This window comes from Bos grunniens, chromosome 19, assembly GCF_055505025.1.
Source record: "Bos grunniens cultivar Pamir isolate PY7600 chromosome 19, Bosgru_T2T1.0, whole genome shotgun sequence".
Taxonomy (NCBI): Eukaryota; Metazoa; Chordata; class Mammalia; order Artiodactyla; family Bovidae; genus Bos; species Bos grunniens.
In genome coordinates this window covers 30,196,907-30,224,583 of record NC_141183.1, presented here as the reverse complement: position 1 = coordinate 30,224,583, position 27,677 = coordinate 30,196,907, and the positions used below count along the sequence as shown (strand labels likewise).

Genomic DNA, 27,677 nt, shown 5'->3' with positions numbered 1-27,677 from the left:
GCCCAGGCCTAGGGGTCAGACACCCACGAGGTCCACCGTCACGCGCGAAGGATTTAGTGTAAATGCCAAGGAGACCAGGAGGCGTCCGGAAATGCTTGGGGATGCCGGCTAGGGACCCCGAGGGCGCCCGGAGCCTCGCAAGCCTTCAGAGGCCGGTAACCTTGCTTTCGTGTCCCAGGGAGGTCCCTCCGGCTTGCAGGGGTGGGAACTGCTCAAGAGGAATCGGTAATCCACAGCCTGAATGAAGTTCAGCCCAGGAGCGGGCTAAGAGACGTCCTGCAGGTGACTTTAGCAGGTGTCTGGAGCCTGGAGTAGAGGTGGCCCTACTGGCCTGTGTCCACCACCTCGCTTCTGCGGTGACAGCAGGCACAGCGCCTCGGCCAGCTGCCTGCACCCCAAAGAGGGCAGCTGGGGGGCTGCAGGTGAGGGTCCCTGTGCCCAGGAGACTGAGGGAGCAGCCCGGCCCCAGACACAGGTAAACTCTCAGAGAAATGGCAGATGCCAAACAGGCCAAGGGCCCAATACCTTTACTCAACTAACGTTTCCAGGAGAGTTAGCCACAAGAAAATATTTATTCATTTTTGCCACCAAAGACCCCTGGAGCCCCAGAGCCAGCAGGTGGGACTGGAAAGATATCCATCAGTGGGATTCCAGGGGCTGCAGGGGCACATGGTCTTCCTCCACCGCGCTGTCCTGGCTGGACTGGGAGGCCAAAGCCGGGCTGGTGATGGCGCCTGTAAAGGGATGAAGACCACGGTGGCCTGGTCCTCAGGGTGTGTACCCCAGGAGGCAGGCGCCAGCAAACAGGAGGAGGCCACAGCTATGGCACCACCCCTGCCTATAGACAGCAGGCGAGAAGTCCCCGGCAATGCCTCCCCCCACCACGTGCCCATCAGGGGCCTCCTCCCAGGATCTGAGAGTGCCTGCAGGTGACAGGCTTTTGTGTTAGAAACCGGAACACCTGAGATGATGTGCTGAAAAGCCAGAGGGTGGCAAGAGTCAGGTGCTCAGAGAAGAGAGGAGACCCCCCACCCCAAGGAGAAGCTGGGAAAGGTGGATGCCCAGAGAATGGAAGGGCACTTGGGACAGAGCCAAGGAGAGAAAGGAACAGGGAGCACTGTTGAGGGACTGCTGTCACATGGAGGGAGGTGCAGGGAGGGGGCTGGACAACAGTTTGGGGCCTTGACCTGAGGAGGAGGAATGTGGCCTTCCAGGCAGTGGGAGGCGTTGTGTGCTGGGGGCTGTGTGTGGTTTTTGTCTGTATCAGAGGGACTGGAGTGGGATGAGCTGGGAGCCAAAAGCCTCCTCTAAGGTCTGGGTGCAGATGTGGGAGGGAAGGGGCAGGGCAGAGGGTCCCAAGGACACTCAGCACCAGGAGGCAGGGGGTGGTAGAGACCCACAAGTCCTCCCGCCTGGGCGAAGAGGGGCGGGCTGACAAATGTGGTCCTGGCAGGGCAGTCCCAAGGCTGTTCCCGATGGTGATGTCCAGTTAGAGGTCACAGCAGGCAGTGGGGTGTGGAACGACAAGGGGATTTTCAGAGTCTTGAAGGGAGGGGACAGCAGGGCTCGGAGGGAGGGAAACACACAGACGAGTGGGCAGGAAGTTATCAGTGAGGGCCGTGTGGTCAAGGACCCAGGAGCCCTGGAGGCCACAGGAGACTCCACACAGGTTTCTCGGGCGATGGGGAGGCTGTTGTGGGGAGGGGGCCAGGGCACAGCAGGTGGAGTCTGGAAAGAGCATGAGAAAGGAGAGAAGGGCAGCCAGAAGTCTTGAAGTGGGAGCTACAGAGGATTCTAAAGGGGCCTGTCCTGCAGATAGCCAGTCCTCAGAATAGGCCTCTGGTGGGGATCATTCTTGGAGGGGGGCCAGCACCACCCTAGAATGGAGGGGCCTTTCTATGGAGGGGCCTTGAACAAGCCTGGGCCATGAGGCAAAGGCAGAGGAAGTGGCTTCTCAGTCAGGTGTGGGGGTGGCCAGGCTGGCCTGTCGGGGTGGAGCCATTGGGCACTGGGGGCTCCCTAACTTGTTCCTCTGCTGGGTCTGCCCAGAACCCATTGAATGAATGGAGAGTGCAGCAGACAGACAGAAACCTAGACAGGAAGAAGCAGGAGAGGAGGGTGCACCAGGAGCTAGTTGCCCAAGTGATGGTGAGGAGGTGGGGGACAGACTGGGGAAGGCACCACTTTATGGGACAAAGCCACTCCACGGATGGAGCCTGGAGCCCAGACTCTCTGTGCTGTGGGCCAGGCAGACACTGACACACACCCCACAGCCACTCACCAGGGCCGCCCCGCCCTGAGGGCTCCTCGAACACCGTGGGCAGCGTCTGCTCCCACGCAGCCCAGTTCACTTCCTCCACCCTGCAGGAGACAGGGTAGCTGTGAGGCTCCAGGAGGCCAGGGGTGCAGGAGAGCGGCTGCCCCAGAGGAGGGCAAGGAGGGCGAGTCTTCTCTGCGGGACTCTGGACCATCCACCAGCCCACCTGAGCCTGTGCTCCCAGCTCTCAGACCGTTGCCCCTGCCAGGGGCCCACAGGGAGGAACGGGCGTCTCTCCCCTCTGGCTCTTCACAGTGACCTGGATTGTCCCCAGCATCCAGAGAGGAGTTTAGAGGAGCTGGGTCTTTGTGGACCCAGGCTCTGGAGTCTTTTCACAGCTACTCCACGTCTTAAGACCCACCCCCTTGCCGGCCTATGCCCTCAGAAAAGTGTGTTTCTGGCCGTGCACTTGTCACCAGGCTCCCTCTCTGTGGGGAGAGTCTGCTCTCGGGGGAAGGGTTGCAGCCTCAGGGTCAGGATCGGGGTGGAGGGTGGAAGGGCAAAGCCAACCAGTCACAGCAGGCTTAGCACGCTCTGACCCCAGGATGCCTCTGGCTTTTGACCTCCTGACTGTACCCCATTTCAGGCCTGAAGGAGTTAATCAGGACCATCGGGGAGGGACCTTCAGTTTCAGTCAGTGGATAGGAAGATGAACTGATAGAGCGGCAGGCCTTGGAGCTCTGGGTCTAATGAGGTCCAGCAGCACTGACCTTGCCGGCCCTGGCCAGAGTCCTCGGGCACGCAGACCCTGCCTTTCCCTCCCGACCTGGCTTTCCTTCCTAGCTGCTCCCCCGCTGGTTTTCAGCAGAGCCCCCAGGCTGCCCCACCCCCCTGCTCACCTGAAGCACCAGCGCTCGTCGGGGCTACCATCTGGCCTGGAGCCAACTGTCAGCTTCACCCCTGCCCGCTGCTGCTTCCTCCTGCACCACCAGTAGCCCTTCTCCATCTCTAGGACAGAGATGGCTTTCTGGGAACAAAGGATTCATCAGACAGCGTGGCCAGCACTTCACAGTGTAACTCAGCATCTGTGAAGTGCATGCATCTAAATCCAGCCCCACAGTTCACATGCCTGTGTGTCAAGCCCTGCATCCCCTGAATGTGTTTCCACTTAGAGACTGAGGATGACGTGTCCTGGGTGATTGCTGGGGAGCCTGCAGGTGATGCATGCCCTGCAGTGACTTGCAGTCACATAACTACAGCTTCTAGAACTCCAGCAGGTGCAGAACTTCACAGTGCCTGCCCCTGGCACTCAAGCCAGGTGGGGGCGGCATGGAACTTTGCAGGTGAGGCTCAGAGAAGATAAGTGGCTTGCCCAAGGTCAGCAGTGAACTGGTCACACAGTTCAGCACCCCCTCACCCACAAGGCTCTCCCCGTAGCACCTCTCCAGACTCACCCTGACCCTCCCAGGTCTCATCAGCTCCCAGCTACCCCAGCCTCTACCCTCCCCCTCAGCTCCTCCAGGCCAGGCCAACCCAGGCCCCTGCATCCCACATGTGTCGCCCACCAAGCTAACCCCACTGAACACTCAATGAGTACAGAAGCGGGTTGCACGAGGGTGGAGTCTTCATATCGTTCTCTGCCATATGCTTGGAGCCTAGAACCATGTCTAGCCCTGCACTGGGCACTCGGAAAACACTTAGTACTAACGATGATGGCAGCTAACACACAGCACCTAGTATGTGCGAGGCACCTCCCAAGACCTGATCTGTCCTCAAATCAGCCCTGTGCAGGAAGGAAGGAATGGACAAGGGAGATCCCACTCGGGGGCTCAGGACGCAGGAGGCTATGGGGACCCTCCCCAGGTACCTGCAGCTTCCAGATGCTCCAGCTGTCGGTGGCGACGCTGTTGACGGTCTCGCTCATGAGCGCAATGAGCATGTTGAGCAGCAAGACATAGGTGAGAAGCACATAGGCCAAGAGCAGCAGCAGCACCACACCGCGGAAATGCAGCTGGTCTTGGAAGGCCAGCTCGCCCATGCCGATGGTGAACTTGAACAGCTCCAAGGAAGTGTCCAGGATGCCCTGGTATGGGGCCTCCTTGTCCTCCTTCCCCGCCACCTCTGTGGTGTTGGAACCCGCAGGGGCCCCGGTGTCCTGGGGCTCCCGACTCAGGCTCACTAGTGCTGCGCGGAGGGGAGAGAGGCAGAGGGTGCTCAGCCCAGGGGAGACCAGCGGGCAGCCTCAAGGGTGGGCAAGGGCTGGGTAGGGGAGTGAGGGCCTTTACCAACAGCGAAGCCGAAAAGGAAGACTAAGTAGACCCCCAGGAAGCGGAGCAGGTCCCGAAGGATGACCTAGAACATATGCCCCAGAGTTGGTGGGGGGGGCCAGGTCACTAGGTGTGACTCCAGACCCTGCCTCAGCCCTGCACATGTGCACACGCACATGGACAATGTGTGCATACACAGGCCCTGTGGAGCCACAGTGAGAAGGGGGGTCTTTAAAAAAAATCTATATCAGATCATATCATTTTCCTGCTCAAAACCCTCCAGGGCCAAAAAATTAAACCACAGGCCCCAGCGGCTCCACGTCTGGACATGCCCTCGAAAGAAGGAATGGAAAACAAGGATTCGAACAGATAACCTGGGCACCCGTGTTTGCAGCAGCGTTGTTCAAACAGCCAGAGGTGGCAACAACCCAACTGTTCACAGATGGATGAACAGATAAACTAAATGTGGTGTCTACATACAGTGCAGTATTATTCAGTCTTAAACAGAAAGGGAATTCTAATGTGTGATAGCAGAGATGAACCTTGAGGACATTATGCCCAGGGAAATAAGCCAGACACAAAAGGACAAATACTGTATGACTGGCACTTACGTGATGAGGCACTCAGAATAGTGAAATTCATAGAGATAGAAAGTCATAATGTGGTTACTAGGGGCAAGGAGGAGGCGAGTAACGGGGAGTTCGGGTTTCGTGGGACAGAATTTCAACCAGGGAAGGTGGACAAGTCCTGGAGATGATGGAGATGGTTGTACAACACTGTGAATGTATTTAATATCACTGAGCTTCCCGGGTGGCTCAGTGGGAAAGAACCTGCCTGCCAATGTGGAGACATGAGAGATGCGGGTTCCATCCCTTGGTGGGGAAGATCCCCTGGAGGAGAACATAGCAACCCACTCCAGTATTCTTGCCTGGAGAATCCCATGGACAGAAGAGCCTGGAGGGCCATAGTCCATAGGGTTGTAAAGAGTTCGACATTACTGAAATCCTCCAGGGGCCTCCCCGAGGTCAGCAAAACCACTCCCTTCCCCCCACTTCCTCCCATACCCTCCCAGCCTCTGTCTGTCCCTAGCCATCCCAGCTCGCTCTAGCTTCTGGCCTCAGTCCCTTTGCCTAGATTTCTACTTCCTTGAGTCTGTGGTGGCTGGATCATTCTCTCAGATCTTAACGTACACGCCACCTCTGCAAAGAGACCCGCAGAACAGCCAGTCTACAGCGCCCATCACTGTCCCTCACACCCCCTTACATGTTTCCTTCAGAGAATTTAGTGTAATGCAACATTCTCATTTGTTTTCTTATGCTGTCTCCTCGGCTAGAATGTCAGCTTCAGGAGAGCGAGATCTATTCTGTTTGTGAACAAAATACTGTGTTCCTGACACTTAGAACAGGGCCTGACCCATACCTAGCATCCGCTTCCTAAATGTTTGTTGAATGACTGAATGAATGCAGGCACCTCCACATGCCCAGACGACCCAGGGCACAGGCACACCGGTGAGCTTCTGTGCTTGGTCCCTGCTACTTCAGCAAGCAAGGGGGCGCGTGCTCCTGTGTGGACACTTGCCAGCACACACGTGCACATGTGCTTACCTGTATGGAGGGCAGCCTGTGTGTGCGCCCTGATGCTGACACTCGGTGAGCGTCTGGGGGCACGGGGCACGGGCAGACTTGCTCACGTTCCCCTCTGCCTAGCCTAGCTGGGGGTGGGGGCGGTCGGCACCTGCCTGCTGAGCCCAAAAGGAGTGCCCCTGGGGTGCAGTGTCCAGCTCTGCCAGTCTGGCTGCACGGGGCTGCCCCTGCCTCTCACCTTCTGGATCATGACGCTGTAGATACCCGTGTACTGGAAGCCACGCATGTAGTAGAGCAGGTTCAGCCAGCCCAGCACCAGAGAGCACACGAGCAGTGGCAGGTATCCCTTGACGGCCAAGAAGCGCAGCACCTGGGACAGCACGGTGAGCAGTGCCTGGACCAGGCTGGGGGGGCAGGGTCAGTCAGTTCGCGGGCCTCCCCTGGCCGGGGCAGACCCCCCTTGCCCCTCAACCCTGCCGCGGTCTCAGAGATGAGATGTCCTCTCCGTGTCCAGACTGGACTTGAGCATCCTGACCTCCATCTTGGGTGAGGTCCCTGAGGGCCCCACTTCCCTCCCCTGTAAAATGAGTGTGACAGTAACAATGCCTGACTCGGCGGGTGTCAGCAAGGATTCAGTGAGACACAGTAGGTAAAGACTTCAGGCTCCACTGAGGCAGAGCGAGGACTCGGTTGACGTGACTATCTCAGTGATGAGCTGGACCCAACAGCAGCCCAGCTCCTGGGTCCGGCCTGCATGCTGGTCCCAGCCCCTGGAGCTCCCTGGTCCCCAAAGCCAGCGTGGTGCCCAGGCCAAGATGGGGGAGGAGGGGTAAGGCCTCACGTACAAGAGGATTTCAAAGTAGCTGTCCATGAAGGAGATCCAGATGAACAGACGACGCCTCCAGAAGTACCACAGCTGCAGGGGGGCAAGGGGGCCGGGAAGACAGGCTGTGACACGTGGGGGGCCACAACACAGCCCCACTGCCCTCAGGGCTGGATCACCACTGCCATGCTCTCCACCCGCCGGCCTGTCACAATCCGAGCAAAACCACCTCGGGGGCTCAGGTGGCAGCTTTGACTTTTGGGGTGCTTATGAATCCGGCTGGTAGCTGAGAAAGCTCCAGACCCTGTTTCCAAACTGTCAAGACACCCAGACAATGCCAGGGACCCCCTGGCTCCCTGTGGATCCAGCTGGAGGGCTCACGCTCCATACGATGAGGGGGGCTCCTTTCCCTCCCTCTCCCTGGCTGCCCAGGGACCATCCAGTGCTCCAGCCACCCTGGCCTCCCAGAGAGTCTCCACACCATGGCCCAGTCTGTCTCCTGCAAGCTGGCAGCATCTTCCCCTGAGGATGTCCTGCTCAGGCCCCCAGCCTACCCTTCTGTGCTCCTCAAGTGAGGAATGACCCAGCCAAGGGACCGTGGGCTGGGGGGCATCTAGCTCCATTCACAGGGGAGCAGAGCTGGCACTGCCAGGGGATCACAGGAGTCATTTGCCTCCCTGAGGGCACCCCAGCAAGAATAGCAGGGTTAGGGCATTCAGCCCAGAAGGCAAGGCTGCCCTGAAGCTGGTCAGCACGGGACCAGGTATGGGGCTCAGTCTCCTGAAAATGCAGGGACTTGGTTAACCTGTGCCCAGGCTCCTCAGAGCAGGATTCTGGGTTTGGAGCGGGATGGTCGGAGGAGCCCTCACCTGGCCCATAAGGAGGTTGACCCCCCCGAGCAGGAGCAGCACGTGGCCCAGCAGCAGCATGGTGTTCCCAGCCGTCACTTCCAGTGGGAGGAAGTCCTGCTCGAAGAGACACTTGGCTCAGCCTGGGGTGCCCTCCCAGCAGCCCCCCACTGATAGCTAGGCTGGGGGCCCATTCTGAGTGTGAGCAGTGGGGAGGCCCCCAGAGCAGCAGAGCAAGCAGGGGCTCTGGAGCCAGACTGTCTGGTTTCAGGCCCATCTCCTGAAGCTGCTTAATCTCTCTGTGCCTCCCTTCCCTCACCTGTAAACCAGCGATGATGAGAGTTATCATCTCAGAGACTTGTTGTGAGATTAATTAAATATGTTAACACATGTCAGTCATGTGGAACACTTTCTCACATATGGTGCACACTCACTAAGTCCTAACTATTGTTGTTACCACTATGCTGTTACTTCCATACTGTGACCAGCTAGGTTAGCGCGTGGCTGCAGCACCCAGCAGTCAGCATCCGCAGGGTGGGTGCTAATCCTTGCCCTGTCTTCTGCCAGGGTTGTTTCCAGCAAGCCTCCCCAGGACGTGCCCCTCCCCGCCTTGCCTTTTCCAGGGCAGGCTGGTAGTAGGTGACAGCGGTGAAGATGAGCATGTAGGTCAGGTAACACAGGAAGTTGAAGAGGAACCTGGGGATGAGCAGATTCGACTTCGCCTTCAGCAGTTTGTTCAGCGGCTCCAAGACTACCATCCGGTGCCGGAGCTGGGACGGCAGGTGAGAGTCAGAGGCGCGTTTGGTTCAGCAAGTACAGTTGGGGGCACCAGGGGAGGGGGAGAGGACGGGGAGCCCCGAATGACCCCTCCCCACCCTCACAGCTACAGAGTGACCAGTCCTGAGCAGGTGCTTGGCAACAGAGAGGACACCCTGGCGTGATCCCCAGGTCGGGTGGCACCAGTGTGTGGCGTGAGCATGTGCCCAGGGGCTGGGTGAGGACATGAGGCCACACCTCCACATCCCGGTTTCAGGGCCCACGTGGTCCAGCAGGCTGGCCCGAGCGGTAGACCTTGCAGGAAGCTCTGCCAGGCCCCCTAGGCACACCCCCGCCCCGCAGGCTCACCGGGCTTCGGGAGTGAAAGGCGATGATCTCCAGCACTGAGTTTTCCTCCCAGCTGTCCACAGAGGCCAAGTCATACAGCGACACCCGCACGGGCCCATAGGACCACTCGGTGAACTTTCGGGAAAGGGACTGGTATGGCTCCGGAAGCTCCCGCTGCAGGATGTGTCTGAAAATCTACAGGGCCAGGCACGTGAGCTTGAGCTTGACCCGCATGGCCACCACCCTCACTGATGGGAAGCCTTGGACTCAGTGTCCTGCAGAGCAGACACACGCATGTGCCCTGCACACACATGCACTTGCACATATGAACTGTTACACACGTCCACATACTAAGCCCCATGTAGGCACTCCCACCTACCCACCTATGCCAGGGCCTGCCAGCAACCTTGGCTCTTCCTTCCCCATTCCTGCCCCAAGGCCTCTTTCCTGGACACTCTTATGGCCAAGGGACCCCCAGTTCAGGGGTCCTTAATGCCCCATGACATCAGAGGCTGCCAGCTACACACATGTGTGCATGACTGTGGCCAGAGTCTAGAGCTCTCAGCAGGCTAGAAAGTGTCCCTGACCTGAACAGGTTCCGAGCAGCGTGGTTTTACAAATGAGGAGTGGGGGCGGGGTTCCTGTGTTGGGGAGTAGCTTCCACAGGTCACACAGCCATGCCTCTAGACACAAAGGGAGGTCCCCACACCCCAGGGGCCTTGGAGGGCAGGAAGAAAACGTAAAACTTCCATTTATGTTCAGTTTGGTCTTAAACTTTAAAGACACCTATGTTCTAAGCATGGGGCCCTGTGTCAACTGTGTAGGTTGTACACCCATGAAGCTCCCCCCGATAATAAGGATCAGACAATGAGAAAGTGTTTTGAGGAAAAAGTAAATCTAGATTATGTTTATTCTTTTTTTTTTAACCACACAGCTTGTGGAATCTTAGTTCCCAGATGAAGGATCGAACCTAAGCCCTTGGCAATCAGAGTCCTAACCACTGGACTGCTTGGGAATTTCCTCATGGTTATTCTTTGTTAGAGTAACTTATAACTTCCAGATAAATCACCTTTAGGCATTAAAATTGAAACTACAAAAGAAAAGTCTGGAAGAAGATATGGCTATGGAATACACACACATGCATACACACACACACACACGTATACTCATGCACACACACAAAGTTTTAAAATCTTGTAGGAGTTAAGCAATAGCAAAAATCAAGAAAAAGATAATTATACTCAGCTAATAAAAATGTAAAAATTCTGTGTAGCAAAAAATGCCATAACAATTTTTTAATGTTGAACTGGGAGAAAAATTTGCAACTATGACAAATTGTAAACAAAATGCTGTTATATTCATGATCAATAACACTTATGGGGCTTCCCTGGTGGTCAAGGGGTTAAGAATCTGTCTTGCAATGCAAGGGACACGGGTTCGATCCCTGGTCCGGGAAATCCCATATGTCGCTAAGCCCCATGTGCCACAACTAACGAGCTCTGGAGGCTGCGAGCCCCAACTACTGAGCCCACACGCCACCACAGAAGCCTGCGTACCCTTGAGCGCACACTGCTCAACAAGAGAAGCCCCCACAATGAGCAGTTCTTGCATTTCAGCCAGAGAGTAGCCCCCACTTGCCACAACTAGAGAAAGCCAGTGTGCAGCAACAAAGACCCAGCACAGCCAAAATTTAAAAAAATAAATACATAAATATTTTTTTAAAAAAGAACACAACAATCAATAGGAAGAAGACACAACAGCAAAGAATATGAGACAGCTATTTGCTAATCAAGAAACCCAAATGACTTTAAAAAGAATCCCTGGGATTTCCCTGGTGGTCCAGTGGTAAGGACTCAAGCTTGCACTGCCATGGCCCAGGTTCAAGCCCTTGTCGGGGAACTAAGATCTGGGAAGCTGCACAGTGCAGCCAAAAATATACAATCCCTGCTTTATAATGTAATATATTCATACTGCAGCTCCTGGATAATTTATCAATAATAAACACACATGTAGGAGAGGTGCATGCCGAAACTGCTCTGAGCTAGACATCACCCCAGGCTCTTTCTGCAAAATTCCTGGCTGAGTCCTCCTGCTTCCTGGAAAGCGTGGCCTGGCCGCTCACCTCGATTTTGCCCTCCTTGGCGGCCAGCTTCAGGGGCGTGAGGCCCTGCAGGTTGGTCATGTCCTCCAGCTGCAGGCCCCCCACCTGGAGGAGCCTGTCATACATGTGGGTCACTAGCATGCTGTTCTCTGGAGAGTTGTCTGCGATCATCACCAAGGCATGCAGCACCGTGTTGCCCAGCGAGTCAGTGGCCTGCAGGCTAGCGGGCTGGTGCGTGTTCTTCAGGAGGTAAGTCACCACATCCCACTGCTGGGTGCAGGCAGCCAGGGAGAGGGGCAGCTCGCCTGGGGGCCAAGGAGACAGCTTGGGCCTTGGATCTCTCAGCTTCCACCCATTGGCTCGTCATGCTCCCTGGACCACCTTGAGGCAGCCAGAGGAGGAGATGCAGTATTATATCAGGGTCCCCGGCCCAGCCAGGCCAGGCAGTGAGTGCGGAAGGTCCTGGACCCACCCAGGCCGGGCAGTGAGCGGAGAAGGTCCCAGGCCCAGCTAGGCCCGGCAGTGAGCAGAGAAGGTCCCAGGCCCTGCCTAGGGCAGCTGCGCCTTCTCTCAGGAGCTGGTCGAGGTGGCTCTGTCCAGCTCCGACCCAAGGGAGAGGACCTGGAGCTCTTTACCATCTAAGGGATCAGAGTGTGGGCTTGCCCACCAGGCTTCCCACCCCTTGCCTCTGTCTCCTTTCTTTGCCAGGGCCCAGACCCACTGCCGCTGGGCACAGATGTCCCTTCCTCCATGCCCTGTCCGGTCGAGTCTCATCACACACCAGTGCTAGCCTCCCGCTCCCCTGGCCCTGGTCTGAGCTCGTGTGTAGTGAGTGAGCTTCCTTGGCCAGATAAGGGTAAAACATCTCTTAGACAAGCTGCCTTTGCAGGTAGCCGAGCAATTAGAAGCATGAGGGGTCAAACAGGTCTGGGTTTCAGGGTCACATTAACCCTGTGACCATGGGCAAGGCCTTATCCCCTCTGCAGTCCACTTTATCCAAAAAGGCAGCTCACCGAAGTAGAAGCAGGTCTCTTCCCTCCTCTTCTGAAAGAACTGGCCGCAGGCCCGGGCATGCACATCGGCCCCATTCTCCACCAGGAGCTTCACGCAGACCAGGCTCCGCTTCTCGATGGCGATGTGGAGGGCGCTGTGGCCTCGGTAGTACTCATCCATGCACTGGGCGTTGACCAGAGGATGGGGATTGCCCGAGTCCCGGTCAATCTGCAGCAGCGGCTCGATGCAGGCGTTGGCCCCATCCCGAAGGTTCAGCAGAGCCTTCATCAGACAGGTCTTCCCTGTGGAGCCCTCTGCGGGAGGAGGGGAGGGAGCACTGTGGTGTTCAGGCCGCCCACCCACCCATACAGGGAGCATCCCAGCCATGCTGCAGGGTGACACGGCTCAAGCCAGGGGTATTAGAATACCAACAGGTATGGCTGCAATTTTCTTTATTTTTTAGTTGGAGAAAAGCTGCTTTACAATGTTGACTTGGTTTCTGCCATACAACAACTCCAATCAGTCATAATTATATACATAAATCCCCTCCCTCTATAGCCTCCCTCCCACTCCCACATTCCACTTCTCTAGGTCATCACAGAGCACTGAGCTCAGCTCCCTGTGCTAGACAGCAGCTTCCCACTAGCTGTCCATTTTACACATGGTAGTGGATACACGTCTTAGACACAGAGAATGGACTTGTTGACACAGCAGGGGAAGGAGAGGGTGGGACAAATTGAGAAAGTATCATTGACGTGTATCCACTGCTGCCTTGTCCACTTAGCAGCAGTGGATACACGTCAGTGATGCTTTCTCAATTTGTCCCACCCTCTCCTTCCCCTGCTGTGTCAACAAGTCCATTCTCTGTGTCTACATCTCCATTCCTTCTCTGCCATTAGGTTCGTTAGTACCACTTTTTTAGATTCCATATATATGCATTAATATACGATATTTGTTTTTCTCTTTCTGACTTACTTCACTCTGTACCACAGACTCTAGGTTCATCCACCTCACTACAGCTGACTCAAATTTGTTCCTTTTTACGGCTGAGTAATATTCTGGTATGCTACAATTTCTGCCCTATAAATTAAGTTTCTAAGACGTGTAGGCAACGTTCTCTACACAAGAACGTTTGGAGCAGTGTTTGTTAAGTGGCTTTACCGCTTAAAAACTGTCTCTTCCGGGCAAGTCATTTGGCCTCTCTTAACCTCAATTTTCCTCACTGTAAAATGGGACCATCCTAGGGTTCTTGTAAGGATCACGTGGAATTATATACAAAATTCTTTAGTACACAGAGGTGTTGAGGCCAAAAATTACAAACGATATAAATGGCCACCAGTAGGGGGTTAGTTAACTGAACTGTGTCAATGTGCAGGGTGGGAAACTCCGCCGGTTGTTACGGTGACTGAGTTAGAGGCCTGTGCACTGAGATGGAGCGTGCTATAAGATGTAGTAAGAGGGGGAAAGCACGTTACAGATCAGCACACATGGCACGGCCCCACTTCTATAAATATACACCCCCTGGATTTAAACAGTTTGAAAAGATGTATTCCATATCATTATTAGGAGCCAGGATGATGGACTGTTTCTACCCTCAGCTTTATACATTTCATTACTATTTGAGCCTTCTAGAATGCACAAATGTTCTTTTCTTCATCAGCCCAAATATTACAGGTACTTATATTTGGGGCAAAGAATGCTCTGAGATGGATGAAGTGTGTGGTATGTGTGTCAGATCTTGGTGATGCTATTACTGAAAAAGGGGCAGGGAAAGGCCACACTGAGGAAGCCTGGGAATATCCGTTCGCCACTGACATGGCTGACGGTGGCCGAGGCAGGCCCAGGTTGGGAGCCGGTGGGGTAGGTGGACAGGGTAGCGGGCTCTGTTGGCAGGAGAGCTGCTAGGAGCACTGCCCCTCCTTGCCTCTCAGCTCCCGACCATGGTCGAGACCCACCCAGGGAGCTCAGTCTCGGCCCAGCTCGTGAGTCCCTGGCTCGAGCAGTAGCCTACCTCTGTACTCCGAGTCTGTGAGGTACTTGCTGGTCCGGCGCAGGTACTCTGGTAGCCCCGCCAGATCCTCGGGGGCCCCCCGGGCCACAGCGCTGAAGAGCCGGTCTCGGCCAAAGCGGTTTGGGTCTGGCTGGCTGTGGGAATGTGGTTTGTGACTGATACTGCAAGAGAGCTCTGGGCCCCCAAAAGAGGGGAAGCTCTTCCCCTTCCCAGGGAGCCCCATGGGAGCCTCTTGAGGGCCTCTACCCTCCCTGTAGCTGAGTGGTAAAGAATTCACTTGCAATGCAGGAGACATGGGTTCAATCCCTGGGTCAGGAAGATCCCCTGGAGAGGGGCATGGCAACCCAGTCCAGTACTCTTGCCTGGAAAATCCCATGGTCAGAGGAGCTGGCAGGCTACAGTCCATGGGGTCACAAAGAGTTCAGAAATGATTGAGTGACTTAGCATGCAGCATGCACTCTCCCAGGCTGACCAATGAGACCCCAGGTGCTCAGACCCCTGGAGGAGGAGGCTGTCCGGGGCTGTGGTCTCTGCGTCCCCCGAGCTCAGGCATCTGGGAGATCTGCTCTCACTCTCTAGGTGCCCTGAGGGTCTCACAACAAGCTCACTGTCCATTTCAGCACAGGAACTCATCATGGCCCTTGAACTGGGGTTTGGGTCAGCACAGGGCTACCGGAGGTGCCCACAGACTTGGGGGCTGTCTGCACCACTGGTCCCCACCAAGGAATCAAGAAAAGCCCCTCGTCTTCTCAGACCATCCATGGACTAACAACAGAGCAGCTGCCCCCCTGACCATCAATTCTGTCCTGGGTGAGCAATCTCTATCAGACAAACAAGGAGATAAAGTAACCTTCCCAAAGTCACATGGTGCAGAATTCATGGGGCAGGGGGGTGAGGTGGGGGGCGAGGGCTCAACTAACTCCAGACCCCGACTCCAGAGAAACTCCAGCCTGGACAGAGTTTCCTCAGAGAGATGGGTCCCAAAATGGAAACCAGACACTCAGAATTTTACTGAGAAGCCACACTTCCGGGAAAATCCCCAGAAGGGGCTGGTAACCCTTCTGAGTCTAGCAGTGCTGTGTGGGGTACCCCCGCCTGGACCCGTCCCTACTCACAGAGGGCCAGCTCGCCTCTGGGCTCCTGGCACCATGACCAGCCAATATGAAGGGACAAAGGGGGGACTAATTGACATTTTGGGGACCCTCAGGTCTACCATGGAGTGGATCAACCAAGAAAGGGTTGGAGGCTCTGATGAGTGGGGGGTTGCTGGGATCGGTCGTGTTTTAAGCTGTGATCGCATGATTGATGCACCATCATTCACCCAGCAGACCACGTGGATGCAGCATGACCAAGAGGGCTCTGCGGCTGACTGGGGAGCCCGGGGCAGTCTGGCTAGGGGAAGTGGCTATTTGGACAGGCACTTCCTGTCACAGGGCAGCATCAGAGTCCTGGGACAGGGAAGCCCATGGGGCACAAAGGGCACCGAGGGGCTGGTTCTGCCTCGGGCTGGTGGCCCAATCCCACAAGCTTTGTGAGCATCCTCTCCTGCCCTGGTGTGAATGTGACCTCGGTCCTGCAGCACAGACAGGACGGGGGCTCTGGGCTGGGAGGCCAAGGCGGGCGGCAGAGTCCCAGGGGTGAGTGAGGCGGGAGGGAAGGATGGAGGGGTTTCCCTTGCAGAGTGCTGTCTGGCCCATGCAGATATGGCAGACCTCACCCTGGGGCATGCCAGGTGCACCCCTCCCCCACACCCACAGGGCTCCCCGCCAGAGTGGTGCCCAGGGTCTGAATTAGTGGACATCACAGGAAAGTAAGAGTGGAGGTGATTCCAAGAATAAGCCCACTGTCCTTAATCCCCAGAGTCCACGTCCCCAGGGCAACAGGTCCAGCCTCGGAGGATCCTGGGAGCATGCGGGACATTCCTGGATGTCCTTGACTCTTCTGGACTGGAGTGTGGATCCTGCTACCACCCCTCGCAGGGACTGTGACAAACAAGGAACATGCCAGGCTCAGTTGAGTAATTGGAGCTGAAAGAATATGTCCCTACCAAGAGAAATGCAACCCCAGAAGACAGAAAGGCAAGAATGGGGAAAGTTTTGGAAGCAGCAACCTCAGCGAGCAGAGCAGAGTTCAGCCTGTCGGCCCTGGAGCCATCAGAGCCAGACTGAGGACCCCGCAGGCTGTGGGGAAGGGGCGCTGGTGTTGGGCCAGGCTACCCAGTTTGCTTCTGCTAGAAGTGAGGCCCCAGGCTCCATCCACACTTGCTGCCTCACCTGGCACCTGCCCCCCTTCGGAAGTTGAGGTTCACTCTGATCTGTGGGGAGGAGTTCCGGTCCTCACTCTGAAACCGGGACTCCATGGGGGGTGGTTCAGAGCTCCGGCCCCCATTTCCTGTGTCTCCCTGGGCACCATCTTCATCGCCTCCATCTGAGGTCTCGAGTCTGAAAGCAGGAGAGCTGGAGGGCGTGGTCATCCTCAGGGAAGACGGCTGCCCCTTCTGACTGGAACCTCTGTAGGGGTGGTGGGGGACAGAGATGTCAGAGGAACCTCCTTCTCCCAGTAGGAGCAGGACTAGAAGAGCTGGCTGGAGCCTGGGACCAGAGAGGCTCATTAACAGAAGCTGGGTACAAGCAGACTTTCCCTGGTGGCTCAGCAGTAAGAATCTGCCTGCAGTGTGGAGAAGCAGGTTCAATCCTGGGATCGGGAAGATCCCCTGGAAGAGGAAATGGCAACCCACTCCAGTATTCTTGTCTGGGAAATCCCTTGGACAGAGGAGCCTGGAGGGCTACAGTCCTTGGGGTAAGCACACACAAGTAGACCAGCCCCCAGGGCAGGGACTCAGCCCAACAGGAGCAGGGAGAGGAGCCAGAGGAGGGAGGACCGGGAGGCAGGCCCTGTCAGGAAACAGGGATCATTACTGTCCCTGAGTCTCCCTCTGGGACTTCCTGATCTTTGAGAAGCCACAGTCCCTGGTTCCAAAACGTTCGTGTTAACAGCACAACCCTTTCTCGACACAACCTCCTGCCCAGCAGTCAACATTCACAGCAGATGAAAATGCAGTTTCGGGTGGGGGCAGGTCACTCCACCTCCCACGCAGAGTAGGGGCGCTCAGGGGAAGTCTTCGGAAAACCACGGGCCTATCAAAGTCTTTATTTTGCTGCCAGGAGGACCAGGGCTCAGAAGGGGGAAGTGACTTTCCCAAGGTTCCAAGCTGTGGGCAGCGCCTCGCCCCACCATGCCGCTCCTCTTCAGTTCTCAGAATCCTTCAGGGCCTGTCTGTATTTTCAGCCTTAGTGTCTCTTAGGGGGTTCAGAGCCAGAGGGAGACACCTCGCTGCGCCCAAGCTGCCCCAAGCCTGCAGCCCCACCAGGCCCCAGGCTGGGCGGGGAGTTCAGCTCCAAGCTCCACCTCACCCTCAAGGGGAGCGCTGAAACCACAGCCGCCATCACATGGTAGGGTGGGGCCCCAGTGTGGGGTGGGGGAAGCCCCTGGGCCCCCCATTGGGTGAGCAGAGAGAAGGGAAAAGAGCCCAAGGTGGGGAGAGTGGAGAGAACAGTGTGGGGAGAAGGCGCAGGGAGCAGAGCTTGGGGACTTGCGGACGGGCAGCGGAGGGCAGCAATGGCAGGGTGGACAGTGGCTGGGCCTGGACGATCTAACTTGCAGCTTCAGCCCCCGGAGTGGGGGGCGGCGACGCCGGGGCATCTTCCCACAGAAGCAGGGGAGGCGGGGGCCTGTCTAGTCCTCACGACGCAGTGTTGAACCAGCATCTTTCTGCGCACCCCGGGGGCGTCTTTCCCATGCCACTCGCCATTTAACCTGGCTAAGGTCCCCACCCTCGCACCGTTCTGCCTCCCGGCCCACGGCTCCCAAGCCTCCGCAGCAACAGCTGTCCTGCCCAACAGCCCCTGCCCTGCCCACCGCTGCCCCCCACCCCCAGCCTGGACCCCCGCCCCACCATCTTCCCAGGGAGGAACGACCTGGGTGGTCAGGTGAAGGAGGGAGCCGGAGCCCCGCGGAGACCCTGGCTCAGGGCTGGGCTAGCAAGAAGCCCACTTGGGCTTCCTAGCCGCCACCCCCAGACCTGGGGGTCCGGGCCCCTGGGACGCCCGCATCATCCCAGACTCACTAGCTCGGCGGAGGCAGCGCGAGGAGCGTCCGGCTTGGGGCTGCAGAGGAAGTGCAGCCGGGAGGGGCGCTTGTCGGCGGGGAGCCCCGAGAGCCGGCTGGGTCCCCCTGCGTGCCGCAGGTTCAGCCCGCCTGGCTGCAGCCGGATCAACGCTCTCGAGGCAGGACCCGCTGGCCGGGATACTGACCATACGGACCGAGGGCCACACCCTCTCTGGGGAGACACGCCCCGCCTCCCGCCCCGCCCCACCCCCACTGCCTGCCTCTGAGGCCCCCGGATGCCGGGGGTGGCGCAGTCTGCGGCCACCCTTGGGTGCGGGGTCCTATTCGGGGGAGAGGGGAGCTGGCGGGTCCTTGGGTCAGGGAGGGACTCGGCCCCTACACTGACCCCCACCCCTCCTCTTCCCCACCACTGGTCCCCCAGCGGCCATGTGGCTCAGACGGGGCAAGGAAAGCTGATGTGGACGCCCCCAGAGAGGAGGGACTCCGCCCAGCACCTGCCCGTGGAATGCACCCCACCACCCCGACCTCCCGACCTCCTGGGACGTTTCCCCAGTCCCCGAGATCCCCAGCCTGAGGGCAACAGCCTTCCTTCCCTGAGCTAAAGGAGCTTCCAGCACCGGCCAGCAGGGGCGGCTATGCTTCTGAAATTAGACAACTCCCTTCCAAACCAGCCCTGGTCCAGACTGGGGACACAGCCACCATCCTAGTAAGTAGCCAGCCCTAGGTCATCTCCCTCTCCCTCACTCCTAAAATCCACCCCATCAGGAACCCCACACCCCTAAACCTCCCAATTTGTCTCTATCTCTGCCTGGTCCAAACCACTGTCTTTCCTGCCAGGGAGACCACAGCCAGCTTCAGGATGGTCTACTTGCTTCACTCCTGCCTGGCACTCCTCCATAATCCATTCTCCTTACAGCAATGAGAGTGGTATTTCAAAAATGAAAACCAGATCACCTCACTCCCTGGCTTAAACAACCCCCATACCAAGCCCGTGCAGCAGGATACCCTTCTCCACACCCCATCTCTTATTGCAGTCCTGCCATTCACATGACATTCCAGTGTATACACCTGTGCTGTCCAATGTAAGGTCACCAGCCACAGTGGCTATTTAAATATGTCAACTATAGTAAAATTAAATTAAGCATTCAGTTCTACAGTTCCACATTTCAAATGCTCATAGTCACATGTGGTTAGTGGCTACTATAGAGGACAGCACAGATACAAAACTTTTCCATCATAGTAGAGAATTCTGTCGGACAGTCCTGCTCTAGACATTCTGAACACATTTCAATCTCTCCAGTATACCAGTATACCATGCTCTCTTCTGTTGCCTTCAAGTCTTTGCATAAGCTGTTGCAACTGTCAGGAACACACACACACACTGCCTTGCTTTAGCCAATTCCTACCTCTCTGTTTAAACATCACTTCCTGGGTTGCCTTTCCTAGACCCTGGATTGGTTTGAGGGTCCCCTCTCTGTGTTCCACTAAGTGTTAGTTGCTCGTTTGTGTCCGACTCTTTGCAACAAGATGGTTTGTAGCCCACCAGGCTCCTCTGTCCATGGGATTCTCCAGGCAAGAATATTGAAGTGAGTTGCCATTTCCTTCTCCACAGGGGATTTTCCCACCCAGGGATTGAACTCAGGTCTCCCACATTGCGGGCAGATTCTTCACTGTCTGAGCCACCAGGGAAGCCCCTGTGTTCCATGATACTTTGCATTTCTCTGACAGTAACTCATTGTCCATTATGGTTAACATTTAATTGTCTGGCCTCATCTTTAATAATAATAAGAGCCTCCTGAGCAGTTACTATATGCCAGATACTGCTCAGTGCTTTGCATGTAATTCTCAGAGCAACCTTATTTCACAGATTAGGAACTGAGGCTGGGCAAGACTGGACATACTGTCCAAGGCCACAAAGCTGGGAGGTGACAGAACAAGTATTCGAATCTGGAGCCGCGCCTTTACACACCAAGCTCTCCAAGAGGTGAGATCTTGCTTATTTTGCTGTATCCTCAGCACCTAGCACAATGCCTAACCCCAGGTGGTGCTCAAGAAACCTTTGAATTATGATTGTAATGCAGAGGACATTACTGTGCTGTTGGGGGAAAAGTAAAGAGTAAGTGGAGACTCTCAAGTCCTTCAGTGACAGTTGGGTAGACAACCCTAATTGCAAGTCAAGTTTATAAAAAGTCCTCAGATTATCAATCATCAGGAAAATGCAAATCAAAACCCACAATGAGATACCACTTGACACCACTAGGATAGCTATAATTAAAAAGACAGATTATACACTACCTTTAAATCAACTAGAATACAATAAAAATTTTTAAAAGACAGATAATGATATGTATTGGTGAGGATATGGAGAAGTTGGAACTCTCATACACTGCTGGCAAATTATACAACGGTGCTGCCGCTTTGGAAAACAGTCTGCTTGTTCCTCAAAAAAATTAAACATAGAATTACCATATGACCCAGCAATTCCACTCATGGGTATATACTCAAAAGAAATGGGAAATGTCTAGAATAGGGGACTCTGTGGAGATAGAAAGTAGATTGGTGGTTGCCTATGGAGATAGAAAGTAGATCCCTACAGATGTGGGGAGTACTGGGGAACTGAAGGGTACAGGGCTTTTTTTTTTTTTTGGCTGTGCCTATGTGTAACTTTTGAGGATCTTAGTTCCTCAACCAGGAATTGAATCTGGGCCGCAGCAGTGAAAGCACTGAATCTTAAATACGAGACCACCAGGGAACTCCCAGTACAGGGCTTCTTTGTGGGGAGAGGGTGATGAAAGGGTTCTAAATTTGATTGTGATGATGGTTGTAGATATGCCAAAAACCATTGAATTGTACACTTTATGTTGGCAAACTATATCTTTAATTTTATCTTTAAAAAAAAGAGGTCCTCTGAGCAGACTGCCTGTGTTTTTAGTCAGAAATGAATCAAGCAGAGAAACACAGCTTTCTCAGTCCCAATGCTACTGAACTCATATTTGAAGAAGCTTCATCCAGTCCAGTTTCCATTGGAGGAAAATCTCCCCTAAGCAGTCTTTATGTTTGGCCTTTCCATATGTTTCAATTCCATGTGTTACACTTAGTAACTTTTTATAAAGACATGTTTTTCCACTTGAATTTGTTTTCAGAATCAATTTTAAGGAAGACAAGTGATTCAAAGCAAGTTCAGCAGAGATATTCTTTGGAGAGGGTGGGAAGGCAATTGCCTTTTTGATGTGTATCATTTGAACCATTTGAGTTTTTCACCACTGACTTAAAAAACAAAAAAAGGGCATCTCTTGCAGAGCTAAAAATGAAAAAAAAAAGACACAAACCCAGCTCAACTATGCAAGAAGTGTCTAAAGCCTGTGCATAATTAATGTAAATTCTAAAGAGTTGTGGAAAGAGAAGTGCAGAGTGGGAAGGCCAGAGCTGCTCTGGCCCTAGAGAGAAGGAAAGGTGGAACTTGGGGGAAGTCAGTGCACAACCAGAGTTTGCTCCTTTGCTTCTCCCAAGACTTGGTCCAGAGCCTGGGCTGGGCCAGTGTCCTGGCTAGGTGGAGCCTCTCTGAGCAGCTCTATGTCTGAGACTGACAGAGAAGTAGAAATAAGCCAGTTTAGGAGGCTGAACAGGCTTCCTGGAACAAGGGAGGAAACTGGAGTTGAGCAGGCTGGTACTGGAAGAGAAAAATACTAGCTGAGGTAGCCAGGAAGGCCAAGAATGCCTCCTGCAGGAGGGATGTCCTGCGAAGTCCTGCGAGTGTGGGTGCAGTCTGCCTGGCCTGGGAGATCCTCGCTCTCAGCAGAAGCAAGCTGCCCCTTCTCACGCAGTCTCTGCCCCCGCCCTGGGAGCACAGCTCAGCCTGGCCCAGATGTGGGCCCTCTGTCCCAGGACCCAGAATAGCCACAGCCAGGCCCCGGGCCAAATCTGGGAGCCCAAGTTCACAGCCTCTGGGGAATTTTCCGGACCTTGGGCTGGGGCTGGGCCCGTTCTCAACAACCCCCAGCTACTGGCTTATGGATATCCGATTTTACTACTGCAAAGACCAGAAGGGAAGGATATTCTGCCGTCTGGGAGACAGGAGAGAAAGGGGAGTGGAGAGGCGGAGTCGAGATAACGATGGGGCATTGAGAGGAACCGCTGGTCAAAGGTCCTACAAAGTCAAGGCCGGTAAGGGAGACACAGCCTGAGACCAGAGATCCAGACAGTGTGGCCAGAACCAGCGACAGCGATAGGAGAAAGACCAGACATAGGCAGAGTCAGCCTGGGCCAAGGAAGCATCACATAGCCTGACTGAGGCAAAGGATTACCCAGGGTGTGTCCAAAGTCGAGCCGAAGAACACGCGATAGAGCACGGAGGGGTGAAGGCGAACCAGGAGACCAAGCAGAGAGACGCAAAGGGCCTGCCTTTACGCCTCAGCCACGCCAACACCCAGGACGCCTCTGCAGTGCGCCTCAGCCACGCCCACACCCCACGACTCCTCCCCTCCGCGCCTCAACCACACCCCTCGTGCGAAGGCTCGGCTCCGCGCCTCAACGCCCCACTCACACATACCCAGTTTCCCGAGGGAGTCCCTCCTCCCAGTACTCCACCCCCCCCCCCCCCCGTTAATGTCACCTCCGGCGCCAGCCCAGGTGAGGCCCCGCCTTTTTCCCCACATGCCGCAGGACGCAAGTGTCCGTGGTTCCCTGGGGCTCCCCAGGGAAGGAAGCTGTAGGAGCGCGGCAGTGCTTCCCAGCCGACGGCCCCACTCCCCTCCTCTGTCACAGCACAGCGAGGGAGTCGGGGCGTCCAGGCTGGGGCTCCTGCTTCTCTCCAGGGGAGCGGGTGTGCGCCCGCGGTGTGGTGCACCCAGGGTGGGGAGGCACCTGCCTCGCACTCTCTGGACGCGGGTAAGGTTGGAAACGCGCTCTCGAGCCGGGCCTTCACAGCATTTTCTTTTTCACTCCTGACCATCTTGGGAGGTAGATCTGTGATCTCCATTCAGAGAAGGGATCCAAACATGAACTGGCTTGCTCTGGATCACAGCATAGTTCGCAAGTGACGGTGGTGGGATTTGAACACAGGCAGTCTCGCCAACTTTTGACTTCCCATCTCTTTTTTTCAAAGTCACAAAGGTTTATTGTATAACTTACACCCTTAAAATTTTTAATGTCCTTGGTAATTTTTAAGACTGTACACACTTTTAAAGCTAACAGTTCTAGAATTTTGACGAAAGTATATAACCATATGACCATCACAGTGGTCAAGATACAGAACGTTGTCATCACCCCAAAATGTGCTCTGGTGCTCCTTTGCCAGCCCCTCCTTCACTGCCATACTCTGATAACCAAGGATGATTTCCGTTCTCACAGCTTTGTTTTCAAGAACGTCACGTGAATGGAATCGTGTACTGTGTCATCCTGTCTTCTTCTAAGGGCCCACATCACATGTCTTGCTCTTGCTGCAGTTCCCCCTGGCAGTGTCTGACCCCCCTCCCAGGCCCCTAGACTTTGAGGAGAGTTTGTCCTCACTGCCTGGGGCTGCTGCAAACCTGGAAAAGGAAGGATGTTGTAAAGCTGTCTTGGTCCATTCAGGCTGCTGCCGCAGACACGGTAGCTTATAAACAATAGAGGTTTATTCCTCTTAGTTCTGGAAACTGGGAGTTCAAGTCAAGTCCCCAGCATGGTCACACTGGGGAGGCCCTCTTCCTGGATGGAGCCAGCGCCTCTTCCTGGTGTCCTCATCCTAACTCACGGAGTCTCCTTTGTAGGAGCACTGATATCATTCATGAGGGCTCCATCCTCCTGAACTAAGCACTTATCAAAGCCCCCCCTCCTAATACAATCATATTGGACATTAAAATTTTGACCTGGGCTGGAGGACACACAAATATTCAGACCATAGCAGAGGAAATGACAAAGTGACTCAGGAATCAGGGACAGGAGCTCAGAACAAGACTTGGAACATTTCAGAAATACCACTCACATTTAGACTTTATTGGGTAAGTCATGGAGACTGACTTAGATTTGAACGTTAGACCCTCCCTCAGACCCGCATAGTGCCCTGGGAGCTGCCTCTTTGCTAAGAAACCATCTCAGAGGAGAAAGGTTGTTGGCCAGAAACGTTGGGTGTCCAGGCCAGCACGGCTTGCAAGCGGCCCTTAGGTCCAGAGAGTTGGAGAGAGAACAGGAAAGCTTATGCATCAGAGTTTCCTTTGGTTCTCTGCATTGTCTCCTTTGGTCACAGGTCTACTTTTTCTGTTTGCTCTTTGGAGAACTCTGCCTTTCACGAGAGAGGCTTTCCTTGAATGTCTTGCACCAAAAAGCCAGCTGTGTGGATGGGGCTTCACTGAGCACCTCCAAGTTTAGCAGACAGGTGTCCACTTCACTGCCCCCCTCCCCAGCTCAGCAGGGTCTTCTTTATACTTATGTCCTTGGGGCATTAGGAGGTCTCAGCTTCTGCACTGAGTTACACGTGTTCATCCACCATCCAGGGCCAAACATTGCTGGCCGTGCCCTGCCTGGTTTCCCCTCCCACTCTCTTTGTCCATGTTGACATACTTTTTAAAAGTTTATTTTTGGCTACACTGGAGCTTCCTTGATGTGTGTGTGCTTTCTCTAGTTGCAGCAGGTGGGCTTCTCATTGTGGCGACTTCTCTGGTCGCTGAGCTCTGGGTCTAGGGCTTACAGACTCAGTAGTTGGTGGCGCATGGGCTTAGTTGCCCCAAAGCCTACGGAACCTTCTGCGTTGGCAGGCAGATTCTTAACCACTGGACCATCTGGGGAGTCCTGCACCTTTTTTTTTTTTTTTAATCTTCTATGATCACTTTAAAAGAATTTGGAAAGAAACCATTTTAATACTGGAAGACCAACCATGACTGTGATGTATTATGTCTATTTTCAAGACAGTCTGGAGTCATCCCCATGTCCTCACCCCCAAAAAACGAAGACATTGAAATTGAGGAAATGTGCAGACCACCTTTTGGAGGCGTTCATGATATAAGGAAGCAGGGAGTGGCCAGTACCTGGAAGGAGATGTGGAGTCAAGGTAGGAGGGATTACTGTTTAAAGATCAGTTATCCATGTAGTGACAGATTCTGTTTATACGCTAATGAATGATCCAACAATGGTCAGTGCAGGGGGAGGGTACCTGCACCAACAGAGACCTCAAGAAGATCAGAGGGTGGCCCCAGTGAAGGGACTCATCTGTTCATGTAGTGAGAAAAGAAGGCAAAATGGGTCCGAGTGCAGACAGGTTTCAGGTCAAGGGTGGGAAGGTTCAATGGCCTGTGTTTTCTCTAAGAAACGTTAAGCCAAGGCCACCATCTGGGAATGAGGGTGTGGGAAGTTTGAAGATATAGAACCTATTACCTCTTAGAGAAATGGAGGAGGACTTGAGTTTTGTTAACATTAATTGAAAATGAGGAGTCTGTCCGCCATTGTGGACCCGAGAAGTGAAGAGCGAGAGGGGAAGAGGAGCGTGCAAGCGGAAGAGACGAGCCCCTTCCACCAACTCCCGAGCACGAGGCCGTCTTTATGGCTTCTCAGCGAGCGGCGGCGGCAGGAAGAGCCTCTCGGCCGAGGGCGGCAGCCAACTACAGTGAGTGCACAGGGAGAGGCCCAGGCGGCGGCGGCGGTAGCAGCAGCAGCAGCAGCTCTCGGGTTGCGGTGAAGAATGTCAGCCACTAGCGTGGATCAGAGACCTAAAGGGCAAGGAAATAAAGTTTCAGTACAAAACGGTTCGATTCATCAAAAAGATGCTGTAAATGATGATGATTTTGAGCCATACTTAAGTAGCCAGACAAATCAGGGACTTAGAAGATTAGTTTTTTGGCATTCCACAGAGATGCTTCAGGTCTGCCTAGGGGAGACCTGGGGAGGGTAACCTGGATCCCACCTGTGTAGCAACCAGAGCTGTGCTTTGCATTTTATGTGATTTATATGTTGGAATTCTGCATACAATTTCACATAAAGCATTGGAAAGTCTTTTTTTTTTTTTTAAAGACTGTAAGGGCATTTACATTAGTGAATCCAGTTTTTAAATTGTATCATAAAAGTTTCCTTATGTTGGGGCAAAAACATCTATAAAAGGTTTGTTTTAATGTGATGTTTAAATGAAAGGTCTTATGCTTTCTATTAATTAAATCACTTAAATCAATGATGAATCAATGTAATATGCTGTTAAAAGAGATGTCTTAAAAGTTTGATACCAGTGAGACTATATTTTACCACCTCCTCCTTGCCAGTACTAATGAATAGGTTTTTTCCAGTTACCTTTCTGTAATAACTAAAAATAATGATCTAATCAGGGTAAATGGTACTAAGACTTTCGCGGTGGCTCAGCAGGTAAAAGAATCCACCCACCAATGCAGGAGACACGGGTTTGACCCTGGGTTGTGAATGTCCCCTGGAAAAGGAAATGACAAGTCACCCCAGTATTCTTGCCTGGGAAATATAGTCAGAGGAGCCTGAGGGGCTACAGTCCCTGGGATCCTAAAGAGTCGGACACGACTTAGCAACTGAGCATGAACATGAACACTATAGAATATTGAAAACTGGCTTTATTGGAGAGCAAAACTGAAAATTATCTGAAATCTTAAAGATAAGCCTTACAAAATTTAAATTTGTTGTGGTTACTTAGCTGAAATAGAAAATACAAATTGACCTTTTAAAGTAGATTAGTGAAAACTTGTATTGGTGAAATCTTTGACGTAATTATTGGGAGATTTAAAGTTATGCAAGTATTTATAGCTTCTTGCACTGACCTAGCCGAAATAATTGTTTAATTAAATTTTCAGCGAAAAACACAGTATGTCTTTAAAATGAAATCCCTTCATCTGATTTTGCTATTATAAATAATAAAAATTATATTCTTTAGTCTGGAAAGGTTTTTACTGTTTGTTTTATATACTTAGAGCTAAATCAGTTCAAACTCAGAGATGCTTTAAAAACAGATTGTTGGTCTTTTACTTCTGTGGCAGTTTATTTCTTCTATTTTCCTAGTGCTCAATATCTTAGGAAATAATTTTCATAATAATTTAAAAAGTAAATGTCCTTCAAGACTTAAAATTAGTTCTCTATAGTTCCTCAAAATAGTCTAACAAGGAAGTTGATTGAAAATTCAGGTTTAATTACTGTTAAAATATGCCATGTGATTTATACGTATAAATTTGAAGAATAAATTGAAAAACACCAAAAAAAAAAAAGAAAATGAAACCAGTCAACTTGACTGTGTGGTACACTCCCGCTGGAAGGTGGGGGAAGACAGGTGCAGGACTCTTCCAGGCTTGGGGTTTTACTAGGTGACTAGGAAGGAGGAAGAGGTGTGTTTCCAAGGGTGGGGTTATATGGAGGAATCAGACCCTCTCCTACCTCCCCACCATCCATACATTGGGGATGCGCAGCAGCTCCTAGGACCCTGGATACTCCAAAGCTCAAGGGGTTCCTGGCCTCTCTTAAAAATAAGCCAGAAACCACATTACAGCTGGTGCACAAAACTGCCTGAGCCTGAGAAACAGGGAAAATGTCAGAGAAGGAAAAAGATGAAAGATGCTCTCCAAAGGCTGAATAGGGGGCCTTGCTCCTG

General features: G+C 53.7%; 1 protein-coding gene and 1 long non-coding RNA gene across 6 annotated transcripts; one reads left to right on the top strand and one right to left on the bottom strand.

The window, feature by feature from the left end:
- Positions 1-553: 553 nt before the first annotated feature.
- Positions 554-18,275, bottom strand: TRPV2 (transient receptor potential cation channel subfamily V member 2). 2 transcript variants are annotated; one of them, XM_086358735.1, is made up of 15 exons: positions 18,114-18,275; positions 16,261-16,497; positions 13,988-14,121; positions 11,997-12,290; positions 11,005-11,288; positions 8,904-9,077; positions 8,393-8,548; positions 7,800-7,895; positions 6,953-7,023; positions 6,346-6,511; positions 4,543-4,609; positions 4,125-4,441; positions 3,157-3,284; positions 2,282-2,361; positions 554-734 (listed from the first exon to the last, which is right to left on the bottom strand). In XM_086358735.1, exons 2-15 carry the CDS (start codon positions 16,458-16,460, stop codon positions 640-642), a joined length of 2,262 nt encoding a protein of 753 aa, XP_086214861.1. In that variant the 5' UTR covers positions 16,461-16,497; positions 18,114-18,275; the 3' UTR covers positions 554-639. The 2 variants fall into 2 exon arrangements, 1 of the variants encoding a protein (XP_086214861.1); XR_015147855.1 differs by lacking the exon at positions 4,543-4,609.
- On the top strand, positions 17,179-26,298 carry LOC147351969 (uncharacterized). Of its 4 annotated transcripts, none has more exons than XR_015147861.1 (4): positions 17,228-17,439; positions 18,537-18,821; positions 19,983-20,099; positions 24,997-25,139. It is a non-coding gene; the product is annotated as an uncharacterized LOC147351969 (long non-coding RNA). The 4 variants fall into 4 exon arrangements; XR_015147862.1 differs by having other exon boundaries at positions 17,276-17,439; positions 25,001-25,139; XR_015147864.1 differs by lacking the exon at positions 18,537-18,821 and having other exon boundaries at positions 17,179-17,439; positions 25,001-26,298.
- The last annotated feature ends 1,379 nt before the right edge of the window (positions 26,299-27,677 follow it).